General features: G+C 41.1%; 1 protein-coding gene across 6 annotated transcripts in view; it reads right to left on the bottom strand.

The window, feature by feature from the left end:
* LOC139407341 (myelin transcription factor 1-like protein) overlaps window positions 1-26,116 on the bottom strand; it is a 131,269-nt gene that overhangs the window by 5,904 nt on the left and 99,249 nt on the right. For 3 of the 6 annotated variants that reach the window (XM_071151049.1, XM_071151051.1, XM_071151053.1), the window contains exons 13-22: window positions 24,519-24,752; window positions 22,256-22,404; window positions 21,660-21,728; window positions 21,410-21,472; window positions 17,297-17,380; window positions 16,526-16,747; window positions 16,302-16,393; window positions 16,081-16,184; window positions 15,673-15,816; window positions 14,245-14,307 (exon numbers count right to left, since the gene is read on the bottom strand). In XM_071151049.1, coding sequence (XP_071007150.1) covers window positions 14,245-14,307; window positions 15,673-15,816; window positions 16,081-16,184; window positions 16,302-16,393; window positions 16,526-16,747; window positions 17,297-17,380; window positions 21,410-21,472; window positions 21,660-21,728; window positions 22,256-22,404; window positions 24,519-24,752 — 1,224 coding nt within the window. The remainder of the gene's footprint in view (window positions 1-14,244; window positions 14,308-15,672; window positions 15,817-16,080; window positions 16,185-16,301; window positions 16,394-16,525; window positions 16,748-17,296; window positions 17,381-21,409; window positions 21,473-21,659; window positions 21,729-22,255; window positions 22,405-24,518; window positions 24,753-26,116) is intronic. The other 3 variants (XM_071151052.1, XM_071151054.1, XM_071151050.1) reach the window with 2 other exon arrangements.

Below are 26,116 nucleotides of genomic sequence, written 5' to 3'. Positions count from 1 at the left end.
ATAGTGGGGTTGTACTAACACAGTATAGTGGGGTTGTATAGTGGGGTTGTACTAACACAGTATAGTGGGGTTATACTAACACAGTATAGTGGGGTTGTATAGTGGGGTTATACTAACACAGTATAGTGGGGTTGTACTAACACAGTATAGTGGGGTTGTATAGTGGGGTTATACTAACACAGTATAGTGGGGTTGTACTAACACAGTATAGTGGGGTTGTATAGTGGGGTTATACTAACACAGTATAGTGGGGTTGTATAGTGGGGTTATACTAACACAGTATAGTGGGGTTGTACTAACACAGTATAGTGGGGTTGTATAGTGGGGTTATACTAACACAGTATAGTGGGGTTGTACTAACACAGTATAGTGGGGCTGTATAGTGGGGTTGTACTAACACAGTATAGTGGGGTTGTACTAACACAGTATAGTGGGGTTGTACTAACACAGTATAGTGGGGTTGTTCTAAAACAGTGTAGTGGGGTTGTACTAACACAATATAGTGGGGTTATACTAACACAGTATTGTGGGGTTATACTAACACAGTATAGTGGGGTTGTATAGTGGGGTTGTACTAACACAGTATAGTGGGGTTGTACTAACACAGTGTAGTGGGTTTGTATAGTTTTTTTTTACTAACACAGTATATTGGGGTTATACTAACATAGTATAGTGGGGTTGTACTAACACAGTATAGTGGGGTTGTACTAACACAGTATAGTGGGGTTGTACTAACACAGTATGGTGGGGTTGTACTAACACAGTATAGTGGGGTTGTATATTGGGGTTGTACTAACACAGTATAGTGGGGTTATACTAACACAGTATAGTGGGGCTGTACTAACACAGTATAGTGAGGTTGTATAGTGGGGTTGTACTAACACAGTATAGTGGGGTTGTACTAACACAGTATAGTGGGGTTGTACTAACACAGTATAGTGGGGTTATACTAACACAGTATAGTGGGGTTGTATACTGGGGTTGTACTAACACATTATAGTGGGTTTGTATAGTGGGGTTGTACTAACACAGTATGGTGGCGTTATACTAACATAGTATAGTGGGGTTATACTAACACAGTATAGTGTGGTTATACTAACTCAGTATAGTGGGGTTGTACTAACACAGTATAGTGGGGTTGTATAGTGGGGTTGTACTAACACAGTATAGTGGGGTTATACTAACACAGTATAGTGGGGTTGTACTAACACAGTATAGTGGGGTTGTACTAACACAGTATAGTGGGGTTGTATAGTGGGGTTGTACTAACACAGTATAGTGGGGTTATACTAACACAGTATAGTGGGGTTGTACTAACACAGTATAGAGGGGTTGTACTAACACAGTATAGTGAGGTTGTACTAACACAGTATAGTGAGGTTGTACTAACACAGTATATTGGGGTTGTACTAACACAGTATAGTGGGGTTGTATAGTGGGGTTGTACTAACACAGTATAGTGGGGTTGTATATTTGGGTTGTACTAACACAGTATAGTGGGGTTGTATAGTGGGGTTGTACTAACACAGTATGGTGGGGTTGTACTAACACAGTATAGTGAGGTTGTACTAGCATAGTATAGTGGGGTTGTACTAACACAGTATAGTGAGGTTGTATAGTTGGGTTGTACTAACACAGTATAGTGGGGTTGTATAGTTGGGTTGTACTAACACAGTATAGTGAGGTTGTACTAACACAGTATATTGGGGTTATACTAACACAGTATAGTGGGGTTGTACTTACACAGTATAGTGGGGTTGTACTAACACAGTATAGTGGGGTTGTACTAACACAGTATAGTGGGGTTGTACTAACACAGTATAGTGGGGTTGTACTAACACAGTATGGTGGGGTTGTACTAACACAGTATGGTGGGGTTGTATATTGGGGTTGAACTAACACAGTATAGTGGTGTTATACTAACACAGTATAGTGGGGCTGTACTAACACAGTATAGTGAGGTTGTATAGTGGGGTTGTACTAACACAGTATAGTGGGGTTGTACTAACACAGTATAGTGGGGTTGTACTAACACAGTATAGTGGGGTTATACTAACACAGTATAGTGGGGTTATACTAACACAGTATAGTGGGGTTGTACTAACACAGTATAGTTGGGTTGTACCAACACAGTATAGTTGGGTTGTACTAACACAGTATATTGGGGTTATACTAACACATTATAGTGGGGTTGTACTAACACAGTATAGTGGGGTTATACTAACACAGTATAGTGGGGTTGTATAGTGGGGTTGTACTAACACAGTATAGTGGGGTTGTACATTTGGGTTGTACTAACACAGTATAGTGGGGTTGTATAGTGGGGTTGTACTAACACAGTATGGTGGGGTTGTACTAACACAGTATAGTGGGGTTGTATAGTGGGGTTGTACTAACACAGTATGGTGGGGTTGTACTAATACAGTATAGTGAGGTTTTACTAACATAGTATAGTGGGGTTGTACTAACACAGTATAGTGGGGTTGTACTAACACAGTATAGTGGGGTTGTATAGTGGGGTTGTACTAACACAGTATAGTGGGGTTGTATAGTGGGGTTGTACTAACACAGTATGGTGGGGTTGTACTAACACAGTATAGTGAGGTTGTACTAACATAGTATAGTGGGGTTGTACTAACACAGTATAGAGGGGTTGTACTAACACAGTATAGTGAGGTTGTACTAACACAGTATAGTGAGGTTGTACTAACACAGTATATTTGGGTTGTACTAACACAGTATAGTGGGGTTGTATAGTGGGGTTGTACTAACACAGTATAGTGGGGTTGTATAGTGGGGTTGTACTAACACAGTATGGTGGGGTTGTACTAACACAGTATAGTGAGGTTGTACTAACATAGTATAGTGGGGTTGTACTAACACAGTATAGTGAGGTTGTATAGTTGGGTTGTATAGTGGGGTTGTACTAACACAGTATAGTTGGGTTGTACTAACACAGTATAGTTGGGTTGTACTAACACAGTATAGTTGGGTTGTACTAACACAGTATAGTTGGGTTGTACTAACACAGTATATTGGGGTTATACTAACACAGTATAGTGGGGTTGTACTAACACAGTATAGTTGGGTTGTACTAACACAGTATAGTTGGGTTGTACTAACACAGTATAGTTGGGTTGTACTAACACAGTATATTGGGGTTATACTAACACAGTATAGTGGGGTTGTACTAACACAGTATAGTGGGGTTGTATAGTGGGGTTGTACTAACACAGTATAGTGGGGTTGTACTAACACAGTATATTGGGGTTATACTAACACAGAATTTTGGGGTTATACTAACACAGTATATTGGGGTTGTACTAACACAGTATAGTGGGGTTATACTAACACAGTATGATGGGGTTATACTAACACAGTATAGTGGGGTTGTAGTAACACAGTATAGTGGGGTTATACTAACACAGTATAGTGGGGTTGTACTAACACAGTATAGTGGGGTTATACTAACACAGTATAGTGGGGTTGTACTAACACAGTATAGTGGGGTTGTATAGTGGGGTTGAACTAACTCAGTATAGTGGGGTTGTATAGTGGGGTTGTACTAACACAGTATAGCGGGGTTGTACTAACACAGTATAGAGGGGTTGTACTAACACAGTATAGTGAGGTTGTACTAACACAGTATAGTGAGGTTGTACTAACACAGTATATTGGGGTTGTACTAACACAGTATAGTGGGGTTGTATAGTGGGGTTGTACTAACACAGTATAGTGGGGTTGTATAGTGGGGTTGTACTAACACAGTATGGTGGGGTTGTACTAACACAGTATAGTGAGGTTGTACTAACATAGTATAGTGGGGTTGTACTAACACAGTATAGTGAGGTTGTATAGTTGGGTTGTATAGTGGGGTTGTACTAACACAGTATATTGGGGTTATACTAACACAGTATAGTGGGGTTGTACTAACACAGTATAGTGGGGTTGTACTAACACAGTATAGTGAGGTTGTACTAACATAGTATAGTGGGGTTGTACTAACACAGTATAGTGAGGTTGTATAGTTGGGTTGTATAGTGGGGTTGTACTAACACAGTATATTGGGGTTATACTAACACAGTATAGTGGGGTTGTACTAACACAGTATAGTGGGGTTGTACTAACACAGTATAGTGGGGTTGTACTAACACAGTATAGTGGGGTTGTACTAACACAGTATAGTGGGGTTGTACTAACACAGTATGGTGGGGTTGTACTAACACAGTATAGTGGGGTTGTATATTGGGGTTGTACTAACACAGTATAGTGGGGTTATACTAACACAGTATAGTGGGGCTGTACTAACACAGTATAGTGAGGTTGTATAGTGGGGTTGTACTAACACAGTATAGTGGGGTTGTACTAACACAGTATAGTGGGGTTGTACTAACACAGTATAGTGGGGTTATACTAACACAGTATAGTGGGGTTATACTAACACAGTATAGTGGGGTTGTACTAACACAGTATAGTTGGGTTGTACTAACACAGTATAGTTGGGTTGTACTAACACAGTATATTGGGGTTATACTAACACATTATAGTGGGGTTGTACTAACACAGTATAGTGGGGTTATACTAACACAGTATAGTGGGGTTGTATAGTGGGGTTGTACTAACACAGTATAGTGGGGTTGTATATTTGGGTTGTACTAACACAGTATAGTGGGGTTGTATAGTGGGGTTGTACTAACACAGTATGGTGGGGTTGTACTAACACAGTATAGTGGGGTTGTATAGTGGGTTGTACTAACACAGTATGGTGGGGTTGTACTAATACAGTATAGTGAGGTTGTACTAACATAGTATAGTGGGGTTGTACTAACACAGTATAGTGGGGTTGTACTAACACAGTATAGTGGGGTTGTATAGTGGGGTTGTACTAACACAGTATAGTGGGGTTGTATAGTGGGGTTGTACTAACACAGTATGGTGGGGTTGTACTAACACAGTATAGTGAGGTTGTACTAACATAGTATAGTGGGGTTGTACTAACACAGTATAGAGGGGTTGTACTAACACAGTATAGTGAGGTTGTACTAACACAGTATAGTGAGGTTGTACTAACACAGTATATTGGGGTTGTACTAACACAGTATAGTGGGGTTGTATAGTGGGGTTGTACTAACACAGTATAGTGGGGTTGTATAGTGGGGTTGTACTAACACAGTATGGTGGGGTTGTACTAACACAGTATAGTGAGGTTGTACTAACATAGTATAGTGGGGTTGTACTAACACAGTATAGTGAGGTTGTATAGTTGGGTTGTATAGTGGGGTTGTACTAACACAGTATAGTTGGGTTGTACTAACACAGTATAGTTGGGTTGTACTAACACAGTATAGTTGGGTTGTACTAACACAGTATAGTTGGGTTGTACTAACACAGTATATTGGGGTTATACTAACACAGTATAGTGGGGTTGTACTAACACAGTATAGTGGGGTTGTACTAACACAGTATATTGGGGTTATACTAACACAGTATATTGGGGTTGTACTAACACAGTATAGTTGGGTTGTACTAACACAGTATAGTTGGGTTGTACTAACACAGTATAGTTGGGTTGTACTAACACAGTATAGTTGGGTTGTACTAACACAGTATATTGGGGTTATACTAACACAGTATAGTGGGGTTGTACTAACACAGTATAGTGGGGTTGTATAGTGGGGTTGTACTAACACAGTATAGTGGGGTTGTACTAACACAGTATATTGGGGTTATACTAACACAGACTTTTGGGGTTATACTAACACAGTATATTGGGGTTGTACTAACACAGTATAGTGGGGTTATACTAACACAGTATGATGGGGTTATACTAACACAGTATAGTGGGGTTGTAGTAACACAGTATAGTGGGGTTATACTAACACAGTATAGTGGGGTTGTACTAACACAGTATAGTGGGGTTATACTAACACAGTATAGTGGGGTTGTACTAACACAGTATAGTGGGGTTGTACTAACACAGTATAGTGAGGTTGTATAGTGGGGTTGAACTAACTCAGTATAGTGGGGTTGTATAGTGGGGTTGTACTAACACAGTATAGCGGGGTTGTACTAACACAGTATAGTGGGGTTGTACTAACACAGTATAGTGAGGTTGTACTAACACAGTATAGTGAGGTTGTATAGTTGGGTTGTACTAACACAGTATAGTGAGGTTGTACTAACACAGTATAGTGAGGTTGTATAGTGGGGTTGAACTAACTCAGTATAGTGGGGTTGTATAGTGGGGTTGTACTAACACAGTATAGCGGGGTTGTACTAACACAGTATAGTGGGGTTGTACTAACACAGTATAGTGAGGTTGTACTAACACAGTATAGTGAGGTTGTACTAACACAGTATATTGGGGTTGTACTAACACAGTATAGTGGGGTTGTATAGTGGGGTTGTACTAACACAGTATAGTGGGGTTGTATAGTGGGGTTGTACTAACACAGTATGGTGGGGTTGTACTAACACAGTATAGTGAGGTTGTACTAACATAGTATAGTGGGGTTGTACTAACACAGTATAGTGAGGTTGTATAGTTGGGTTGTACTAACACAGTATAGTGAGGTTGTACTAACACAGTATAGTGAGGTTGTACTAACACAGTATAGTGGGGTTGTACTAACACAGTATAGCGGGGTTGTACTAACACAGTATAGTGGGGTTGTACTAACACAGTATAGAGGGGTTGTACTAACACAGTATAGTGAGGTTGTACTAACACAGTATAGTGAGGTTGTACTAACACAGTATAGTGAGGTTGTACTAACACAGTATAGTGAGGTTGTACTAACACAGTATATTTGGGTTGTACTAACACAGTATAGTGGGGTTGTATAGTGGGGTTGTACTAACACAGTATAGTGGGGTTGTATAGTGGGGTTGTACTAACACAGTATGGTGGGGTTGTACTAACACAGTATAGTGAGGTTGTACTAACATAGTATAGTGGGGTTGTACTAACACAGTATAGTGAGGTTGTATAGTTGGGTTGTATAGTGGGGTTGTACTAACACAGTATAGTTGGGTTGTACTAACACAGTATAGTTGGGTTGTACTAACACAGTATAGTTGGGTTGTACTAACACAGTATAGTTGGGTTGTACTAACACAGTATATTGGGGTTATACTAACACAGTATAGTGGGGTTGTACTAACATAGTATAGTTGGGTTGTACTAACACAGTATAGTTGGGTTGTACTAACACAGTATAGTTGTGTTGTACTAACACAGTATATTGGGGTTATACTAACACAGTATAGTGGGGTTGTACTAACACAGTATAGTGGGGTTGTATAGTGGGGTTGTACTAACACAGTATAGTGGGGTTGTACTAACACAGTATATTGGGGTTGTACTAACACAGTATAGTTGGGTTGTACTAACACAGTATAGTTGGGTTGTACTAACACAGTATATTGGGGTTATACTAACACATTATAGTGGGGTTGTACTAACACAGTATAGTGGGGTTATACTAACACAGTATAGTGGGGTTGTATAGTGGGGTTGTACTAACACAGTATAGTGGGGTTGTATATTTGGGTTGTACTAACACAGTATAGTGGGGTTGTATAGTGGGGTTGTACTAACACAGTATGGTGGGGTTGTACTAACACAGTATAGTGGGGTTGTATAGTGGGTTGTACTAACACAGTATGGTGGGGTTGTACTAATACAGTATAGTGAGGTTGTACTAACATAGTATAGTGGGGTTGTACTAACACAGTATAGTGGGGTTGTACTAACACAGTATAGTGGGGTTGTATAGTGGGGTTGTACTAACACAGTATAGTGGGGTTGTATAGTGGGGTTGTACTAACACAGTATGGTGGGGTTGTACTAACACAGTATAGTGAGGTTGTACTAACATAGTATAGTGGGGTTGTACTAACACAGTATAGAGGGGTTGTACTAACACAGTATAGTGAGGTTGTACTAACACAGTATAGTGAGGTTGTACTAACACAGTATATTGGGGTTGTACTAACACAGTATAGTGGGGTTGTATAGTGGGGTTGTACTAACACAGTATAGTGGGGTTGTATAGTGGGGTTGTACTAACACAGTATGGTGGTGTTGTACTAACACAGTATAGTGAGGTTGTACTAACATAGTATAGTGGGGTTGTACTAACACAGTATAGTGAGGTTGTATAGTTGGGTTGTATAGTGGGGTTGTACTAACACAGTATAGTTGGGTTGTACTAACACAGTATAGTTGGGTTGTACTAACACAGTATAGTTGGGTTGTACTAACACAGTATAGTTGGGTTGTACTAACACAGTATATTGGGGTTATACTAACACAGTATAGTGGGGTTGTACTAACACAGTATAGTGGGGTTGTACTAACACAGTATATTGGGGTTATACTAACACAGTATATTGGGGTTGTACTAACACAGTATAGTTGGGTTGTACTAACACAGTATAGTTGGGTTGTACTAACACAGTATAGTTGGGTTGTACTAACACAGTATAGTTGGGTTGTACTAACACAGTATATTGGGGTTATACTAACACAGTATAGTGGGGTTGTACTAACACAGTATAGTGGGGTTGTATAGTGGGGTTGTACTAACACAGTATAGTGGGGTTGTACTAACACAGTATATTGGGGTTATACTAACACAGACTTTTGGGGTTATACTAACACAGTATATTGGGGTTGTACTAACACAGTATAGTGGGGTTATACTAACACAGTATGATGGGGTTATACTAACACAGTATAGTGGGGTTGTAGTAACACAGTATAGTGGGGTTATACTAACACAGTATAGTGGGGTTGTACTAACACAGTATAGTGGGGTTATACTAACACAGTATAGTGGGGTTGTACTAACACAGTATAGTGGGGTTGTACTAACACAGTATAGTGAGGTTGTATAGTGGGGTTGAACTAACTCAGTATAGTGGGGTTGTATAGTGGGGTTGTACTAACACAGTATAGCGGGGTTGTACTAACACAGTATAGTGGGGTTGTACTAACACAGTATAGTGAGGTTGTACTAACACAGTATAGTGAGGTTGTATAGTTGGGTTGTACTAACACAGTATAGTGAGGTTGTACTAACACAGTATAGTGAGGTTGTATAGTGGGGTTGAACTAACTCAGTATAGTGGGGTTGTATAGTGGGGTTGTACTAACACAGTATAGCGGGGTTGTACTAACACAGTATAGTGGGGTTGTACTAACACAGTATAGTGAGGTTGTACTAACACAGTATAGTGAGGTTGTACTAACACAGTATATTGGGGTTGTACTAACACAGTATAGTGGGGTTGTATAGTGGGGTTGTACTAACACAGTATAGTGGGGTTGTATAGTGGGGTTGTACTAACACAGTATGGTGGGGTTGTACTAACACAGTATAGTGAGGTTGTACTAACATAGTATAGTGGGGTTGTACTAACACAGTATAGTGAGGTTGTATAGTTGGGTTGTACTAACACAGTATAGTGAGGTTGTACTAACACAGTATAGTGAGGTTGTACTAACACAGTATAGTGGGGTTGTACTAACACAGTATAGCGGGGTTGTACTAACACAGTATAGTGGGGTTGTACTAACACAGTATAGAGGGGTTGTACTAACACAGTATAGTGAGGTTGTACTAACACAGTATAGTGAGGTTGTACTAACACAGTATATTGGGGTTGTACTAACACAGTATAGTGGGGTTGTATAGTGGGGTTGTACTAACACAGTATAGTGGGGTTGTATAGTGGGGTTGTACTAACACAGTATGGTGGGGTTGTACTAACACAGTATAGTGAGGTTGTACTAACATAGTATAGTGGGGTTGTACTAACACAGTATAGTGAGGTTGTATAGTTGGGTTGTATAGTGGGGTTGTACTAACACAGTATATTGGGGTTATACTAACACAGTATAGTGGGGTTGTACTAACACAGTATAGTGGGGTTGTACTAACACAGTATAGTGAGGTTGTACTAACATAGTATAGTGGGGTTGTACTAACACAGTATAGTGAGGTTGTATAGTTGGGTTGTATAGTGGGGTTGTACTAACACAGTATATTGGGGTTATACTAACACAGTATAGTGGGGTTGTACTAACACAGTATAGTGGGGTTGTACTAACACAGTATAGTGGGGTTGTACTAACACAGTATAGTGGGGTTGTACTAACACAGTATAGTGGGGTTGTACTAACACAGTATGGTGGGGTTGTACTAACACAGTATAGTGGGGTTGTATATTGGGGTTGTACTAACACAGTATAGTGGGGTTATACTAACACAGTATAGTGGGGCTGTACTAACACAGTATAGTGAGGTTGTATAGTGGGGTTGTACTAACACAGTATAGTGGGGTTGTACTAACACAGTATAGTGGGGTTGTACTAACACAGTATAGTGGGGTTATACTAACACAGTATAGTGGGGTTATACTAACACAGTATAGTGGGGTTGTACTAACACAGTATAGTTGGGTTGTACTAACACAGTATAGTTGGGTTGTACTAACACAGTATATTGGGGTTATACTAACACATTATAGTGGGGTTGTACTAACACAGTATAGTGGGGTTGTACTAACACAGTATAGTGGGGTTGTATATTTGGGTTGTACTAACACAGTATAGTGGGGTTGTATAGTGGGGTTGTACTAACACAGTATGGTGGGGTTGTACTAACACAGTATAGTGGGGTTGTATAGTGGGTTGTACTAACACAGTATGGTGGGGTTGTACTAATACAGTATAGTGAGGTTGTACTAACATAGTATAGTGGGGTTGTACTAACACAGTATAGTGGGGTTGTACTAACACAGTATAGTGGGGTTGTATAGTGGGGTTGAACTAACACAGTATAGTGGGGTTGTATAGTGGGGTTGTACTAACACAGTATGGTGGGGTTGTACTAACACAGTATAGTGAGGTTGTACTAACATAGTATAGTGGGGTTGTACTAACACAGTATAGAGGGGTTGTACTAACACAGTATAGTGAGGTTGTACTAACACAGTATAGTGAGGTTGTACTAACACAGTATATTGGGGTTGTACTAACACAGTATAGTGGGGTTGTATAGTGGGGTTGTACTAACACAGTATAGTGGGGTTGTATAGTGGGGTTGTACTAACACAGTATGGTGGGGTTGTACTAACACAGTATAGTGAGGTTGTACTAACATAGTATAGTGGGGTTGTACTAACACAGTATAGTGAGGTTGTATAGTTGGGTTGTATAGTGGGGTTGTACTAACACAGTATAGTTGGGTTGTACTAACACAGTATAGTTGGGTTGTACTAACACAGTATAGTTGGGTTGTACTAACACAGTATAGTTGGGTTGTACTAACACAGTATATTGGGGTTATACTAACACAGTATAGTGGGGTTGTACTAACACAGTATAGTGCGGTTGTACTAACACAGTATATTGGGGTTATACTAACACAGTATATTGGGGTTGTACTAACACAGTATAGTTGGGTTGTACTAACACAGTATAGTTGGGTTGTACTAGCACAGTATAGTTGGGTTGTACTAACACAGTATAGTTGGGTTGTACTAACACAGTATATTGGGGTTATACTAACACAGTATAGTGGGGTTGTACTAACACAGTATAGTGGGGTTGTATAGTGGGGTTGTACTAACACAGTATAGTGGGGTTGTACTAACACAGTATATTGGGGTTATACTAACACATACTTTTGGGGTTATACTAACACAGTATATTGGGGTTGTACTAACACAGTATAGTGGGGTTATACTAACACAGTATGATGGGGTTATACTAACACAGTATAGTGGGGTTGTAGTAACACAGTATAGTGGGGTTATACTAACACAGTATAGTGGGGTTGTACTAACACAGTATAGTGGGGTTATACTAACACAGTATAGTGGGGTTGTACTAACACAGTATAGTGGGGTTGTACTAACACAGTATAGTGAGGTTGTATAGTGGGGTTGAACTAACTCAGTATAGTGGGGTTGTATAGTGGGGTTGTACTAACACAGTATAGCGGGGTTGTACTAACACAGTATAGTGGGGTTGTACTAACACAGTATAGTGAGGTTGTACTAACACAGTATAGTGAGGTTGTACTAACACAGTATATTGGGGTTGTACTAACACAGTATAGTGGGGTTGTATAGTGGGGTTGTACTAACACAGTATGGTGGGGTTGTACTAACACAGTATAGTGAGGTTGTACTAACATAGTATAGTGGGGTTGTACTAACACAGTATAGTGAGGTTGTATAGTTGGGTTGTACTAACACAGTATAGTGAGGTTGTACTAACACAGTATAGTGAGGTTGTATAGTGGGGTTGAACTAACTCAGTATAGTGGGGTTGTATAGTGGGGTTGTACTAACACAGTATAGCGGGGTTGTACTAACACAGTATAGTGGGGTTGTACTAACACAGTATAGTGAGGTTGTACTAACACAGTATAGTGAGGTTGTACTAACACAGTATAGTGGGGTTGTATAGTGGGGTTGTACTAACACAGTATAGTGGGGTTGTATAGTGGGGTTGTACTAACACAGTATGGTGGGGTTGTACTAACACAGTATAGTGAGGTTGTACTAACATAGTATAGTGGGGTTGTACTAACACAGTATAGTGAGGTTGTATAGTTGGGTTGTACTAACACAGTATAGTGAGGTTGTACTAACACAGTATAGTGAGGTTGTACTAACACAGTATATTGGGGTTGTACTAACACAGTATAGTGGGGTTGTATAGTGGGGTTGTACTAACACAGTATAGTGGGGTTGTATAGTGGGGTTGTACTAACACAGTATGGTGGGGTTGTACTAACACAGTATAGTGGGGTTGTACTAACACAGTATAGTGAGGTTGTACTAACACAGTATAGTGAGGTTGTAGTAACACAGTATATTGGGGTTGTACTAACACAGTATAGTGGGGTTGTATAGTGGGGTTGTACTAACACAGTATGGTGGGGTTGTACTAACATAGTATAGTGGGGTTGTACTAACACAGTATAGTTGGGTTGTACTAACACAGTATAGTTGGGTTGTACTAACACAGTATAGTTGGGTTGTACTAACACAGTATAGTTGGGTTGTACTAACACAGTATATTGGGGTTATACTAACACAGTATAGTGGGGTTGTACTAACACAGTATAGTTGGGTTGTACTAACACAGTATAGTTGGGTTGTACTAACACAGTATAGTTGGGTTGTACTAACACAGTATAGTTGGGTTGTACTAACACAGTATATTGGGGTTATACTAACACAGTATAGTGGGGTTGTACTAACACAGTATAGTGGGGTTGTATAGTGGGGTTGTACTAACACAGTATAGTGGGGTTGTACTAACACAGTATATTGGGGTTATACTAACACAGAATTTTGGGGTTATACTAACACAGTATATTGGGGTTGTACTAACACAGTATAGTGGGGTTATACTAACACAGTATGATGGGGTTACACTAACACAGTATAGTGGGGTTGTAGTAACACAGTATAGTGGGGTTATACTAACACAGTATAGTGGGGTTGTACTAACACAGTGTAGTGGGGTTGTACTAACACAGTATAGTGGGGTTATACTAACACAGTATAGTGGGGTTGTACTAACACAGTATAGTGGGGTTGTATAGTGGGTTTGTACCTACACAGTATAGTGGGGTTGTATAGTGGGGTTGTACTAACACAGTATAGTGGGTTTGTACTAACACAGTGTAGTTGGGTTGTACTAAGTGTGTATATACAATCTGACAATATACATGGTCATAAGTACAGTACAGTTAATCTAATGCAACTCCAAACCATCCTGAGTCAGTGTAGATTATTTAGAGCATCTCATGGAATGGATAGATGTTTGATGCTTAGCTTATGCAGAGGAAATGATGACATTACATACATAAATTAGCTAATGTAACGTGGGAGTTGTGGGAGCCATTTCTCAGACAGGAAGACACAATGTGACAGGAGAAGACAAAGAGACATTGAATATGCAAAAGCGGACTGAACAAACTTGGTCCTATAACTGGGTTATAATACAGTTTAAATATGGCTTGTTGTGTTACTCCAACATGACCACTGCCTGATGTCATGGGACACTTGAATCATAGTATAACGCAGCCACATGTATGGATAATTGTGATGCATACACAGAGTGTTCACGAGTATAGGAGGAACACTAAAGGGAGGAAGGTGATGATAGTGCAGGATTAAAGGATAAAAATTAGACTATGAAATGGAATCTCTTACTCTGTGGGGCATCTGTAAACAGCAGCTATGTTTAACTGGGGCCTCTTTCTGTGGCATCGGTTTCTACAGGAAGAGGTGTGAAGAGAATAGAGATAGAATTCTATTAGCCTGCTGTACAAAAAGGAGCAACATTCTAGCCTGGTCGCAGATCTTTTTGTGCTGTTTTGCTAATAGTTGTTGTCACATCATGACGTTTGGCATAACAATGACTATATCAGTTAGCTAAGGCACAAACGGATATGGCTCCACACTAACAAAATGCGTTATAACCCTAATAAAACGTGATCCCCTCGTGGGAATGGGTGGCGAACAGTGAGCCATATTCAGAGGGAGGGATTTCAGTTATTAATAAGCAACTTTGGTGCCTTTTAGATCGGGAAGTATCCAATCAGCCCTGTTCGTCTTCATACACAAGAGGTGTTATTGGATAATACCGGCACATGACACAACAAGGCAGCGGGGGGTGGGGGGGGGGGCATTAGTAATTACTAGTCTGTAAGGTAAGTTTTGTAGCACAGAAGCCCATGAACAGCTGAGAAAACAAGTGACAAACAGAAAGAAGCAGATGAGGAAACCCAACTATTTCATTGGAGTCTGCCCTTATGTCAGTTACTCCTTGCAATGATTTTTACAGCATTACATAAGATGTATATTTTCATATGTTTCAAGTGTTCCATTTCAGGCATCAGCAAACAATCACTATGGAAATAAACATATCCAATTTGGTAGAATGAGTGGAATAAGCCGATATCATGATATGACCATGTCTTGTTTTAACTCGGTTACATTGACTAATCAAATGCAAATGGCCCTGGGTTTCAACCGTTCTTTTATAGCTCAATGGTTTCAACACACTTCCAATTATGGAACATGAAATTGGCATGCTCTCAAGTGTACCATCTACTATCTCTTTACTCCCTAACCCCACACCCTATTCCCCGTAACCCTTTTCTTTATTCCTATGGCATAAGTGCTTGTCCATCTCAGATATCACAAAGTGCTTATCCAGCTCAAATGTCACAAAGTGCTTATCCAGCTCAGATGTCACAAAGTGCTTGTCCATCTCAGATGCCACAAAGTGCTTATCCAGCTCAGATGTCACAAAGTGCTTGTCCAGCTCAGATGTCACAAAGTGCTTGTCCAGCTCAGATGTCACAAAGTGCTTATCCAGCTCAGATGTCACAAAGTGCTTATCCAGCTCAGATGTCACAAAGTGCTTATCCAGCTCAGATGTCACAAAGTGCTTGTCCATCTCAGATGTCACAAAGTGCTTATCCAGCTCAGATGTCACAAAGTGCTTATCCAGCTCAGATGTCACAAAGTGCTTATCCAGAAAATGTAAATGCAGCTTAGATCATTAATTGATACAGTGCTTGTCTGACAGTAACTGTTATAGGCCAGGTTGTGCCAGGTTGTGTTGGTACGTACCATATGTGGGAGCTGGATATTAGCTAAGCTGTTGATGAGAGAGTGGCTGAGGTTGGCTAGCTCGTGCAGTAGGGAGTCATTCTGCTGCTCAATCACTTTGTTCTCGTCCTCTATGGACTTCAGGTTAGTCTCCATAGTGGTGATCTGGGAAAGGGGAAAAAGACATTGAATTTAGATGAAGCACTGTGATATTCAGTTTGACAGGAGGGTTTTGACTGACACTGAGGCACTTCCTAATATGCATGCCATTTACGTATCGCCGTTACTTGGGGGGGTTGAAACATCAGTGTCTAAGCTTTAATCCAGCAACCTGTTTCAAAATTTGCCCAAACTCAGCATTACTTACTACCTATAATAAATAATTAATAATAATGAATTAATCTCAAATGAATAATGAATGAATCTTACTTGTGTCCTAAGTTTAATCATGTCTGATTCCACTTGATTGTTCGATTCGTTTAGATCTTTGATTTCTTCATCCAGCTGTTTGATTTCCTCATCTTTTTCTATTCCTAGAAGAAAGGAAACATGAAATAGAATTTAAGATTTGATTAAGCTTGAATACTTGTTGAGTGAACCAGCTAGTGGCCTAGTCAAGGGTTCCTACTGGTATTAGAGCGTTAGCTTACCTTTGCTTGCCCGTTGCTTGATTGTCAACATTTCAACTCCTGTCATTCTGGCTTTCTTCATGGCTGAGGTGGCACGGGGACAGCCGGAGAGACTGGTGAATAAAATCACATGACATGACTCCAACCCTGGTCTCAAGCACATCATTTAGATTCTTGATCTGGTACTTGATTACATTTATATACAGTTGCTTGTGTACATCACAGCTGTGCAGAGCTCCACCCACCTCCGATGTGTCAGGAAGCTCCCACTGACATGTCCCGATCCATCGCAGCCCGGGGTTGGGCACGACATGCCATCTGTCTTCCCGGACTTCCAGGCAAACTGGGAGCCGTTAACATAGCCGTCCTTCTGCCGTTTGGCCGCCAGGGGGCAGCCTGACGCACTGCGGTGGGACGCATACTTCCCCGTCACATGACCCTGTCCGTCGCAGCCTGGGACGGGACACCTGGGGAAAGGAGGGGTCACAACTTTGCTCACCTCACCTGCAGCACACCTGCCCCTGCTAACTGGGATTCACAGTGAAATTACTAGAAAAATATTAGCTACTCTTAATAAAAACCCCCAGGTTATAACATTTCCCCGTGCTTTTACATTGGTATGTCCTTCAGAATGACATTTGGGCTGATTTAGAATGAGTGTCTGGGGACCGCTCCACCCCGCAGTGGGGAGATCAGTGTTAATTATGATTACAATGTTAATGATGATGATATTGTAGATCCAGTGAACCTCGCAGGGATAGAGGTGGCAGCAACAGCAACAGTTTTGCAGAGATTGGGAGGTGATTGCTGAAAGGACACTGTAGATGATTCGCGGGAAGGTAATATTCACTTAATTTTATGGCAATACTTTACCAAATATAATCTTACTGTACTGTACTCACTACGTGTACCACCCTGGCTGTAGGGAAATATGAGGTGAAATACAGGACTATGGCTTCGAGAATATGACAAATTAACAAGATACGATACACTATCCATCCATTCCAAAGCCACACCTGATTGGCTCCTGGTCGTCCTTGTCCTCCTTGCTGTGCAGTATCTTGATCCCGCTCTTCTTGGCCCGTGGACAGCCTGACAGACTAGAGGGGAAAGGTCTTGTGCAGTTCACTACCATCTTAAGAGTATGATTACAACGTCAGTGCATGTGGAGTTCATCACTTCTCAGAATCTGGAAAGTCAGTTTCAGATGATTTCAAGACAAACCATGTAGCCCTTTCTGTGTCACGAGGGCGATGCGTGCAAGTTGGAGCTATTCTACTGTATTTTAGTCGATGCCATTCCGACATTGCTCATCCTAATATTTCTATTTTTATTAATTACATTCTTTTACTTTTAGATTTGTGTGTATTGTTGTGAATTGTTAGATATTACTGCACTGTTGGAGCTAGAAACACAGGCATTTTGCTACACCCACAAAACCATTTCTAAATATGTGTATGTGACCAATCAAATTTGATTTGAAGGGGGAGTTCTTATAAACCGCCAGAAAAAAAGCATCTATTTAGATGTTTCTTTATGAGAGAATTTCACTCCTCTTGGATTGTAATGGTATTTTAAGGCTTGTATGAATGCCCTGCTTAATATAATGTTATATAAAGTCAACTACATTATACTTAACTTCAACCAGTAAAATTCCTCAATGGCTAGCTTTTGCTACAGCCTATATCGATGAGCGTTAGCATTCTAGCTAACAACTAAATAGTTATTTTGCAAAGATCACAACCAAATGCAATCTAAGTGACTGTGTAAGCAAGAATCAAAACCTAATTGTAAGCGTATGAGAACCCCATTTTATTAGAAGTAATAAAAAATGTAATCTAGGCTATGTTGAATGGGCACAGATGTCGATGGCTTTTATACTCCCGACTAGAGTTGCGCTCATCTATGCATGACGTCAGTGTGTCGTGTACGGAAAAGGGTCTATACAAAGACATTTATAGACGGTTATAAATTACTATCAGAGCTTAGTGGAACTGAGTCTAAACAATCCACACACCAATCCAGCTATCAGGTATACAAAATATGTAATATACTGTACGCTGGGTGTACAAAACATTAGGACATCCATGACATACTGTATCAGACTGACCAGGTGAATCCAGGTGAAAGCTATGACCCCTTATTGATGTCACCTCTTAAATCCTCTTCACCCAATGTAGATGAAGGGGAGGAGACAGGTTAAAGAAGGATGTTTAAGCCTTGAGACATGGATTGTGTATGTGCGCCATTCAATGCATGGATGGGCAAGACTAAAGATTGAAGTGCCTTTGAACAAGGGTATGGTAGTAGGTGCCAGGTGCACCGGTTCGAGTGTGTCAAGAACTGCAACGCTGCTGGGTTTTCAACGCTCAACAGTTTCCTGTGGGTATCAAGAATGGTCCACCATCCAAAGGACATCCAGCCAACTTGACACAACTGTGGGAAGCATTGGAGTCAACATGGGTGTAAAACGCTGTGTACTACTCCCTTCACAAAACAGAGCAAACTGGCGCTAACCAGAATAGAAAGAGGAGTGGGAGGCCCCAGTGCACAACTGAGCAAGAGGACAAGTACATTAGAGTGTCTAGTTTGAGAAACAGACTCCTCACAAGTCCTCAACAGGCAGCTTCATTAAATAGTACCCGCAAAACACCAGTCTCTACGTCAACGGTGAATAGGTAACTCCGGGATGCTGGCCTTCTAAGCAGAGTTGAAAAGAAAAATTTCTCAGACTGGCCAATAAAAATAAAAGACTAAGATGGGCAAAAGAACACAGACACTGGACAGAGGAACTCTGCCTAGAATGCCAGCATCCCCGGAGTCGCCTCTTCACTGTTGACATTGAGACTGGTGTTCTCAAACTAGATGTACTTGTCCTCTTACTCAGTTGTGCACTGGGGCCTCCCACTCCTCTTTCTATTCTGGTTATAGGCAGTTTGCGCTGTTCTGTGAAGGGAGTAGTACACAGCCGTGTACGAGATCTTCAGTTTCTTGGAAATGTCTTGCCTGGAATAGCCTTCATTTCTCCGAACAAGAATAGACTGACGAGTTTCATAAGAAAGATTTTTGATTCTGGCCATTTTCAGCCTGTAATCAAACTTGAGATACTCAACTAGTCTAAAGAAGGACAGTTTTATTGCTTCTTTAATTAGGACATCAGTTTTCAGATGTGCTAACATAATTGCAAAAGTTTTTTTTAATGATCAATTAGCCTTTTAAATTATAAACTTGGATTAGCTGGCACAATGTGCCATTGGAACACAGGAGTGATGGTTGCTGATATAATGGGCCTCGGTACGCCTATGTAGATATTCAATTAAAAAAACAGCCATTTCCAGCTCTGTTTCTGATCAATTTGATGTTATTTTAATGGACAAAAAATGTGCTTTTCTTTCAAAAACAAGGACATTTCTAAGTGACCCCAAACTTTTGAACGGTAGTACAGTGCCTTGCGAAAGTATTCGGCCCCCTTGAACTTTGCGACCTTTTGCAATCAACAACAAGTGGGACACAATCATGAAGTGGAACGACATTTATTGGATATTTCAAACTTTTTTAACAAATCAAAAACTGAAAAATTGGGCGTGCAAAATTATTCAGCCCCCTTAAGTTAATACTTTGTGGCGCCACCTTTTGCTGCGATTACAGCTGTAAGTCGCTTGGGGTATGTCTCTATCAGTTTTGCACATCGAGAGACTGACATTTTTTCCCATTCCTCCTTGCAAAAAAGCTCGAGCTCAGTGAGGTTGGATGGAGAGCATTTGTGAACAGCAGTTTTCAGTTCTTTCCACAGATTCTCGATTGGATTCAGGTCTGGACTTTGACTTGGCCATTCTAACACCTGGATATGTTTATTTTTGAACCATTCCATTGTAGATTTTGCTTTATGTTTTGGATCATTGTCTTGTTGGAAGACAAATCTCCATCCCAGTCTCAGGTCTTTTGCAGACTCCATCAGGTTTTCTTCCAGAATGGTCCTGTATTTGGCTCCATTCATCTTCCCATCAATTTTAACCATCTTCCCTGTCCCTGCTGAAGAAAAGCAGGCCCAAACCATGATGCTGCCACCACCATGTTTGACAGTGGAGATGTTGTGTTCAGGGTGATGAGCTGTGTTGCTTTTACGCCAAACATAACGTTTTGCATTGTTGCCAAAAAGTTCAATTTTGGTTTCATCTGACCAGAGCACCTTCTTCCACATGTTTGGTGTGTCTCCCAGGTGGCTTGTGGCAAACTTTAAATGACACTTTTTATGGATATCTTTAAGAAATGGTTTTCTTCTTGCCACTCTTCCATAAAGGCCAGATTTGTGCAATATATGACTGATTGTTGTCCTATGGACAGAGTCTCCCACCTCAGCTGTAGATCTCTGCAGTTCATCCAGAGTGATCATGGGCCTCTTGGCTGCATCTCTGATCAGTCTTCTCCTTGTATGAGCTGAAAGTTTAGAGGGACGGCCAGGTCTTGGTAGATTTGCAGTGGTCTGATACTCCTTCCATTTCAATATTATCGCTTGCACAGTGCTCCTTGGGATGTTTAAAGCTTGGGAAATCTTTTTGTATCCAAATCCGGCTTTAAACTTCTTCACAACAGTATCTCGGACCTGCCTGGTGTGTTCCTTGTTCTTCATGATGCTCTCTGCGCTTTTAACGGACCTCTGAGACTATCACAGTGCAGGTGCATTTATACGGATACTTGATTACACACAGGTGGATTGTATTTATCATCATTAGTCATTTAGGTCAACATTGGATCATTCAGAGATCCTCACTGAACTTCTGGAGAGAGTTTGCTGCACTGAAAGTAAAGGGGCTGAATAATTTTGCACGCCCAATTTTTCAGTTTTTGATTTGTTAAAAAAGTTTGAAATATCCAATAAATGTCGTTCCACTTCATGATTGTGTCCCACTTGTTGTTGATTCTTCACAAAAAAATACAGTTTTATATCTTTATGTTTGAGGCCTGAAATGTGGCAAAAGGTTGCAAACTTCAAGGGGGCCGAATACTTTCGCAAGGCACTGTATATATGTATATACTAGCCCCGCCCTGCATTTCAATCTGAGGTGTTGGGGGCTGCTGAATATACTGTGTGTCTTTTTTTGTTGTCATTATGATGGGGTGCAAGCTACCTCCTGTGCGAGGCGTAGTTCCCAGTGATGTGTCCAGACCCGTCACATCCTGGAGTGGGACACCTGGGACAGAGAGGGGACAAGGAGCGTGACTACAGGGGACAGGGTAATACCAAAGCTGACAGCATTGACACTATCAGGCTATTGGTCTATCAGGGTATTTGTCTGCTGTGAAACTAAAGACTAAAATATAAAACTCACAAAAGTCTACTGTATATCAGAGATATTTTAGGAATGAGGTTCTGCTTACTTGAGGTCTTGCGCATTGGTCATCATCATACTGCAGATGCTTTTGTCAGCTAGCTGGTAGCTGGAGAGACTAGAGAACACACAAACACACAAGGATGACAGTAGATAACACAAGATAACACAATGATAACATTAGATTCAGGAGTGCAACTTTCACTGGGGACGGAGGGACATGTCCCCCTCACATTCTGAAATTGCATTTTTGTTCCCCCCAGGTGTATCAATGGAATGTGATACAAAAAGAGGCTACGGTGTGCTTTAGGACCATGTGGTCGGGTAAGCTATTTGGAGTGTTAATCCGACTGGATAATGAATATAATAATAATAATTATATCCCCCCCACTTCTAAAATCAAAGTTGCGCCCCTGATTTAAATTACACAGAATGATGACATTAGATTACACACAATGATAACATTAGATTACACACAATGATGACATTAGATTACACAGAATGATAACATTAGATTACACACAATGATAACATTAGATTACACACAATGATAACATTAGATGAGGAAGATGATCACTAGGTAAAGGAATAAAGGCTGTAAAGTAGTAACGAGATGATGAGAAAATAAGCTTGTTTTGGCCTTACGTGATGAGCTCCTCCTTGCCCTCCTTGCAGGGGGCGTACTTGTGTTTTGGGCTGGGCATGGTCACGTCCCCTCCGTAGTGATGCTCGTCTAGAAGGTCCTGGAACGGGTCCAGGTCCTCCTCCTGGTGGAGGGATGAAAGAAAAGAAGACTACATCATGTCACAATGGAGACCATAGATTCATATTGCACGTCCTAGATGATTCGTTTCATTGCATGATTAGAATTCATATGCACATCTCACATCCCAATTTTTTTAAATTACTCAGCAGATCCTATGTATAAAGCAATTCTCCCAAAGAAACCCTCGCCACTTAATCTGTGTACTCATGCTCCACTTGTATAAACTGCCTTCATTTTGCCGGACCCCGGGAGTAGCTGCTAATCGGGATCCATAATAAATACAAATACAAAATACTGGAATTGTTTAATCCATGCTCGATTAGCAAGCCCAATAACTCTTACGATTAAACCCCTCAACTTCAAGCTTTTCAATCAGACACTGCAAATGGATAAATGTACTGCTTGGTTTGCTTTGTGTAATATCAGAGATTCAGAGTACAAGGTGTAAAGATGATCTACCAGCCATTAATCATATAATGCTGCTGCTCCTCAATGTATCTCCCCACAGGAGCTGCTGAGGGGAGGACGGCTCATATTAATGGCTGGAACGGGATGAATGGAATGGCATTGATATTCTGATGTATTTGATACCATTCCATTAATTCCGCTCCAGTCATTACCACGAGCCCATCCTCCCCAATTAAGGTGCCACCAACCTCCTGTGATCTCACCAACCATGAATCCACAATAGGGCGCTTCACTGATTAATTGGAATCTGTATTTCCTTGATTCCTCATCTCCTCTTTTCTTCCCTGCCTCTCATCTTCTGCTCTGTGTCTTGAGAAGCAGGGTGTGAGGTATGAAGGAAAAACAATTGAGATTCATCCATTAAGTGAATGCAGTACCAGCAGCATCCACTAGATGTCACTGAAAGACTATCAGTGGATACTGGATACCCCCATAATCCCTTTCCCCTGGGTGAGCCAAATCAAATCACCATTACCTGCATAGCCGTGGGAAGTAGTTTGGGGGTGGGGGTGCTGCGATGTTTTTGCAGAAAAAAATGTCTGCGCTGAAGACATCTATATCGGTCCGCTCATATGGTCAGTGCACTAGTGAATTACTACTAAATTAAACGTATTTGAATGTTTTACCAGTATTTGTATCTTGAGTCTGATAAGTATCTGTACAAAACAGTTCATCTAATAAAACTTGTGGAATATCAAAATACTTGCTTGATATATGTTTTCCAGTTTCTTGAAATACTTTGCAAATGCAACTCATTCCTATGTGAAAACTGGAATGGTCTATTCATTCCTTTTCCATTCCAGTAGACACTCTCATCCAGAGGATCTTACAGTAGTGAGTGCATATATTATCATACGGGTCCCCCGTTGGATTCAAACCAACAACCATAGCATTGGACGCACCATACTCCACCAACTGATCCACATCATCACAAACCACTTGATGTCTGAATGTACTTCATTCTGCATTGTTTTTCTTCATGTTGATGGAACGTCTACAAACCTAGATGACCAGCCTATGTACAATACAATAATGTACATTAAGTGGTTTGTAAGGATGGTAAATTAATACTGCACAAAAAGCGGTTGTTTTCATGTTACTGGATCAAGAAAAATATTTAACTTGATATGGATGTTTTGTGTCTTTGCTCATAACTTTCCACCGTTTGATGTAAATGTTTGAGGACAGTGTTTTGTTCTTTCTAGATTCCATAAGAATGACATCACAGAGAAAGGGACAAGGCAACAACGCTTACAATTCCAACACTTGAATCCTGCAGGATTATGTTCCTAATTATACAACTGGCTTTTTTGACAAAGCATATGTGCTGATATTTTTTGTTGTTGCCCGAGCTACAGATGTCTATATCATTCCACTAGTACTAGAAAAGACCCAGTACACCACTTTAGTGATTTTTCAGGGGTGCAGCAGCACACTCAGCACCTCTACTTCCCGCGGCTATGATTACCTGTGTTCTGTCTATGGCTCAATCGGGAATATTGAACGCTCACAGGGAGTAAAATATGTTCTGTATAAACCATCTTTGAATTGTGTATCCACTGTAAGAGAACATTGAAATAAAATACAGCACCACTCTGTTCAATGGATTTGAATGTTGAACACCCCCAAAAAATATTAATACAATATCCATAATGCCGCGGTCCTTCCCCATACCTCTTTGTGATCGTCGTCGGTGATGCGCTTGATCTTGGTGTAGTCCACGGGCAGGTCCCAGCAGTCGGCCTCACTCATCTGGTAGCAGCGGCTGCTGTTGAGCAGGGCCTGGCGCTGGGTGGACATGGGCTGCAGGGGGGTCAGCACCGTGCCACTCCCCTCCGGACCCCCCGGCTGCCCCCGGCTCACACTCAGGTCAAGAGTACTGCTGTCATCCATGTCACCATCAGGACTCTGTCAGAGAGATGGACAAATGGAGGGATTGAGGGAGGGAGAGGCAGATCAAATTAAAGAAGGATGGAGAAGAGAGCAAGGGAGCACTGTAATTAGATGGTAGGAGGGAAAGAGGAGAGAGAGAATGGAGAGGAGAGAAAATGCAGAGAGGAAGAGAAAGGGTTGAGAGACGGACAAAGCAGAGAGACAGAGAGAGGGCTGAGAGAGAGAGACAAAGCAGAGAGAAAGAGGGTTGAGAGAGAAACAAAGCAGAGAAACAGAGAGAGAGTTGAGAGAGAGACAAAGCAGAGAGACAGAGGGTTGAGAGATTGACAAAGCAGAGACAGAGAGAGGGTTGAGAGATTGACAAAGCAGAGACAGGGAGAGGGTTGAGAGATTGACAAAGCAGAGACAGGGAGAGGGTTGAGAGATTGACAAAGCAGAGACAGAGAGAGGGTTGAGAGATTGACAAAGCAGAGACAGAGAGATGGTTGAGAGAGAGAGACAACGAAGAGAGACAGAGAGAGGATTGAGAGAGAGACAATGCAGAGAAAAAGAGAGGGTTGAGAGAGAAACAATGCAGAGAAACAGAGAGAGAGTTGAGAGACAAAACAGAGACAGAGAGAAGGTTGAGAGAGAGACAGAGAGAGGGCTGAGAGAGAGAGAGAAAGAGGGTTGAGAGAGAAACAATGCAGAGAAACAGAGAGAGATTTGAGAGAGAGAGACAAGCAGAGAGACAGAGAGAGCGTTGAGAGATTGACAAAGCAGAGACAGAGAGAGGGTTGAGAGATTGACAAAGCAGAGACAGAGAGATGGTTGAGAGAGAGAGACAACGAAGAGAGACAGAGAGAGGATTGAGAGAGAGACAATGCAGAGAAAAAGAGAGGGTTGAGAGAGAAACAATGCAGAGAAACAGAGAGAGAGTTGAGAGACAAAACAGAGACAGAGAGAAGGTTGAGAGAGAGACAGAGAGAGGGCTGAGAGAGAGAGAGAGAGAAAGAGGGTTGAGAGAGAAACAATGCAGAGAAACAGAGAGAGATTTGAGAGAGAGAGACAAGCAAAGAGACAGAGAGAGCGTTGAGAGATTGACAAAGCAGAGACAGAGAGAGGGTTGAGAGATTGACAAAGCAGAGACAGGGAGAGGGTTGAGAGATTGACAAAGCAGAGACAGAGAGATGGTTGAGAGAGAGAGACAACGAAGAGAGACAGAGAGAGGATTGAGAGAGAGACAATGCAGAGATAGAGATAATGTTGAGAGAGAGACAAAGCAGAGATAGAGAGAAGGTTGAGAGCGAGACACAGTAGAGATAGAGAGAATGTTGAGAGAGAGACAAAGCAGAGATAGAGAGAATGTTGAGAGAGAGACAAAGCAGAGATAGAGATAA

Source organism: Oncorhynchus clarkii, chromosome 4 (genome assembly GCF_045791955.1).
Source record: "Oncorhynchus clarkii lewisi isolate Uvic-CL-2024 chromosome 4, UVic_Ocla_1.0, whole genome shotgun sequence".
NCBI classification, from domain to species: Eukaryota; Metazoa; Chordata; class Actinopteri; order Salmoniformes; family Salmonidae; genus Oncorhynchus; species Oncorhynchus clarkii.
This window is presented reverse-complemented; position numbering and strand designations above follow the sequence as displayed.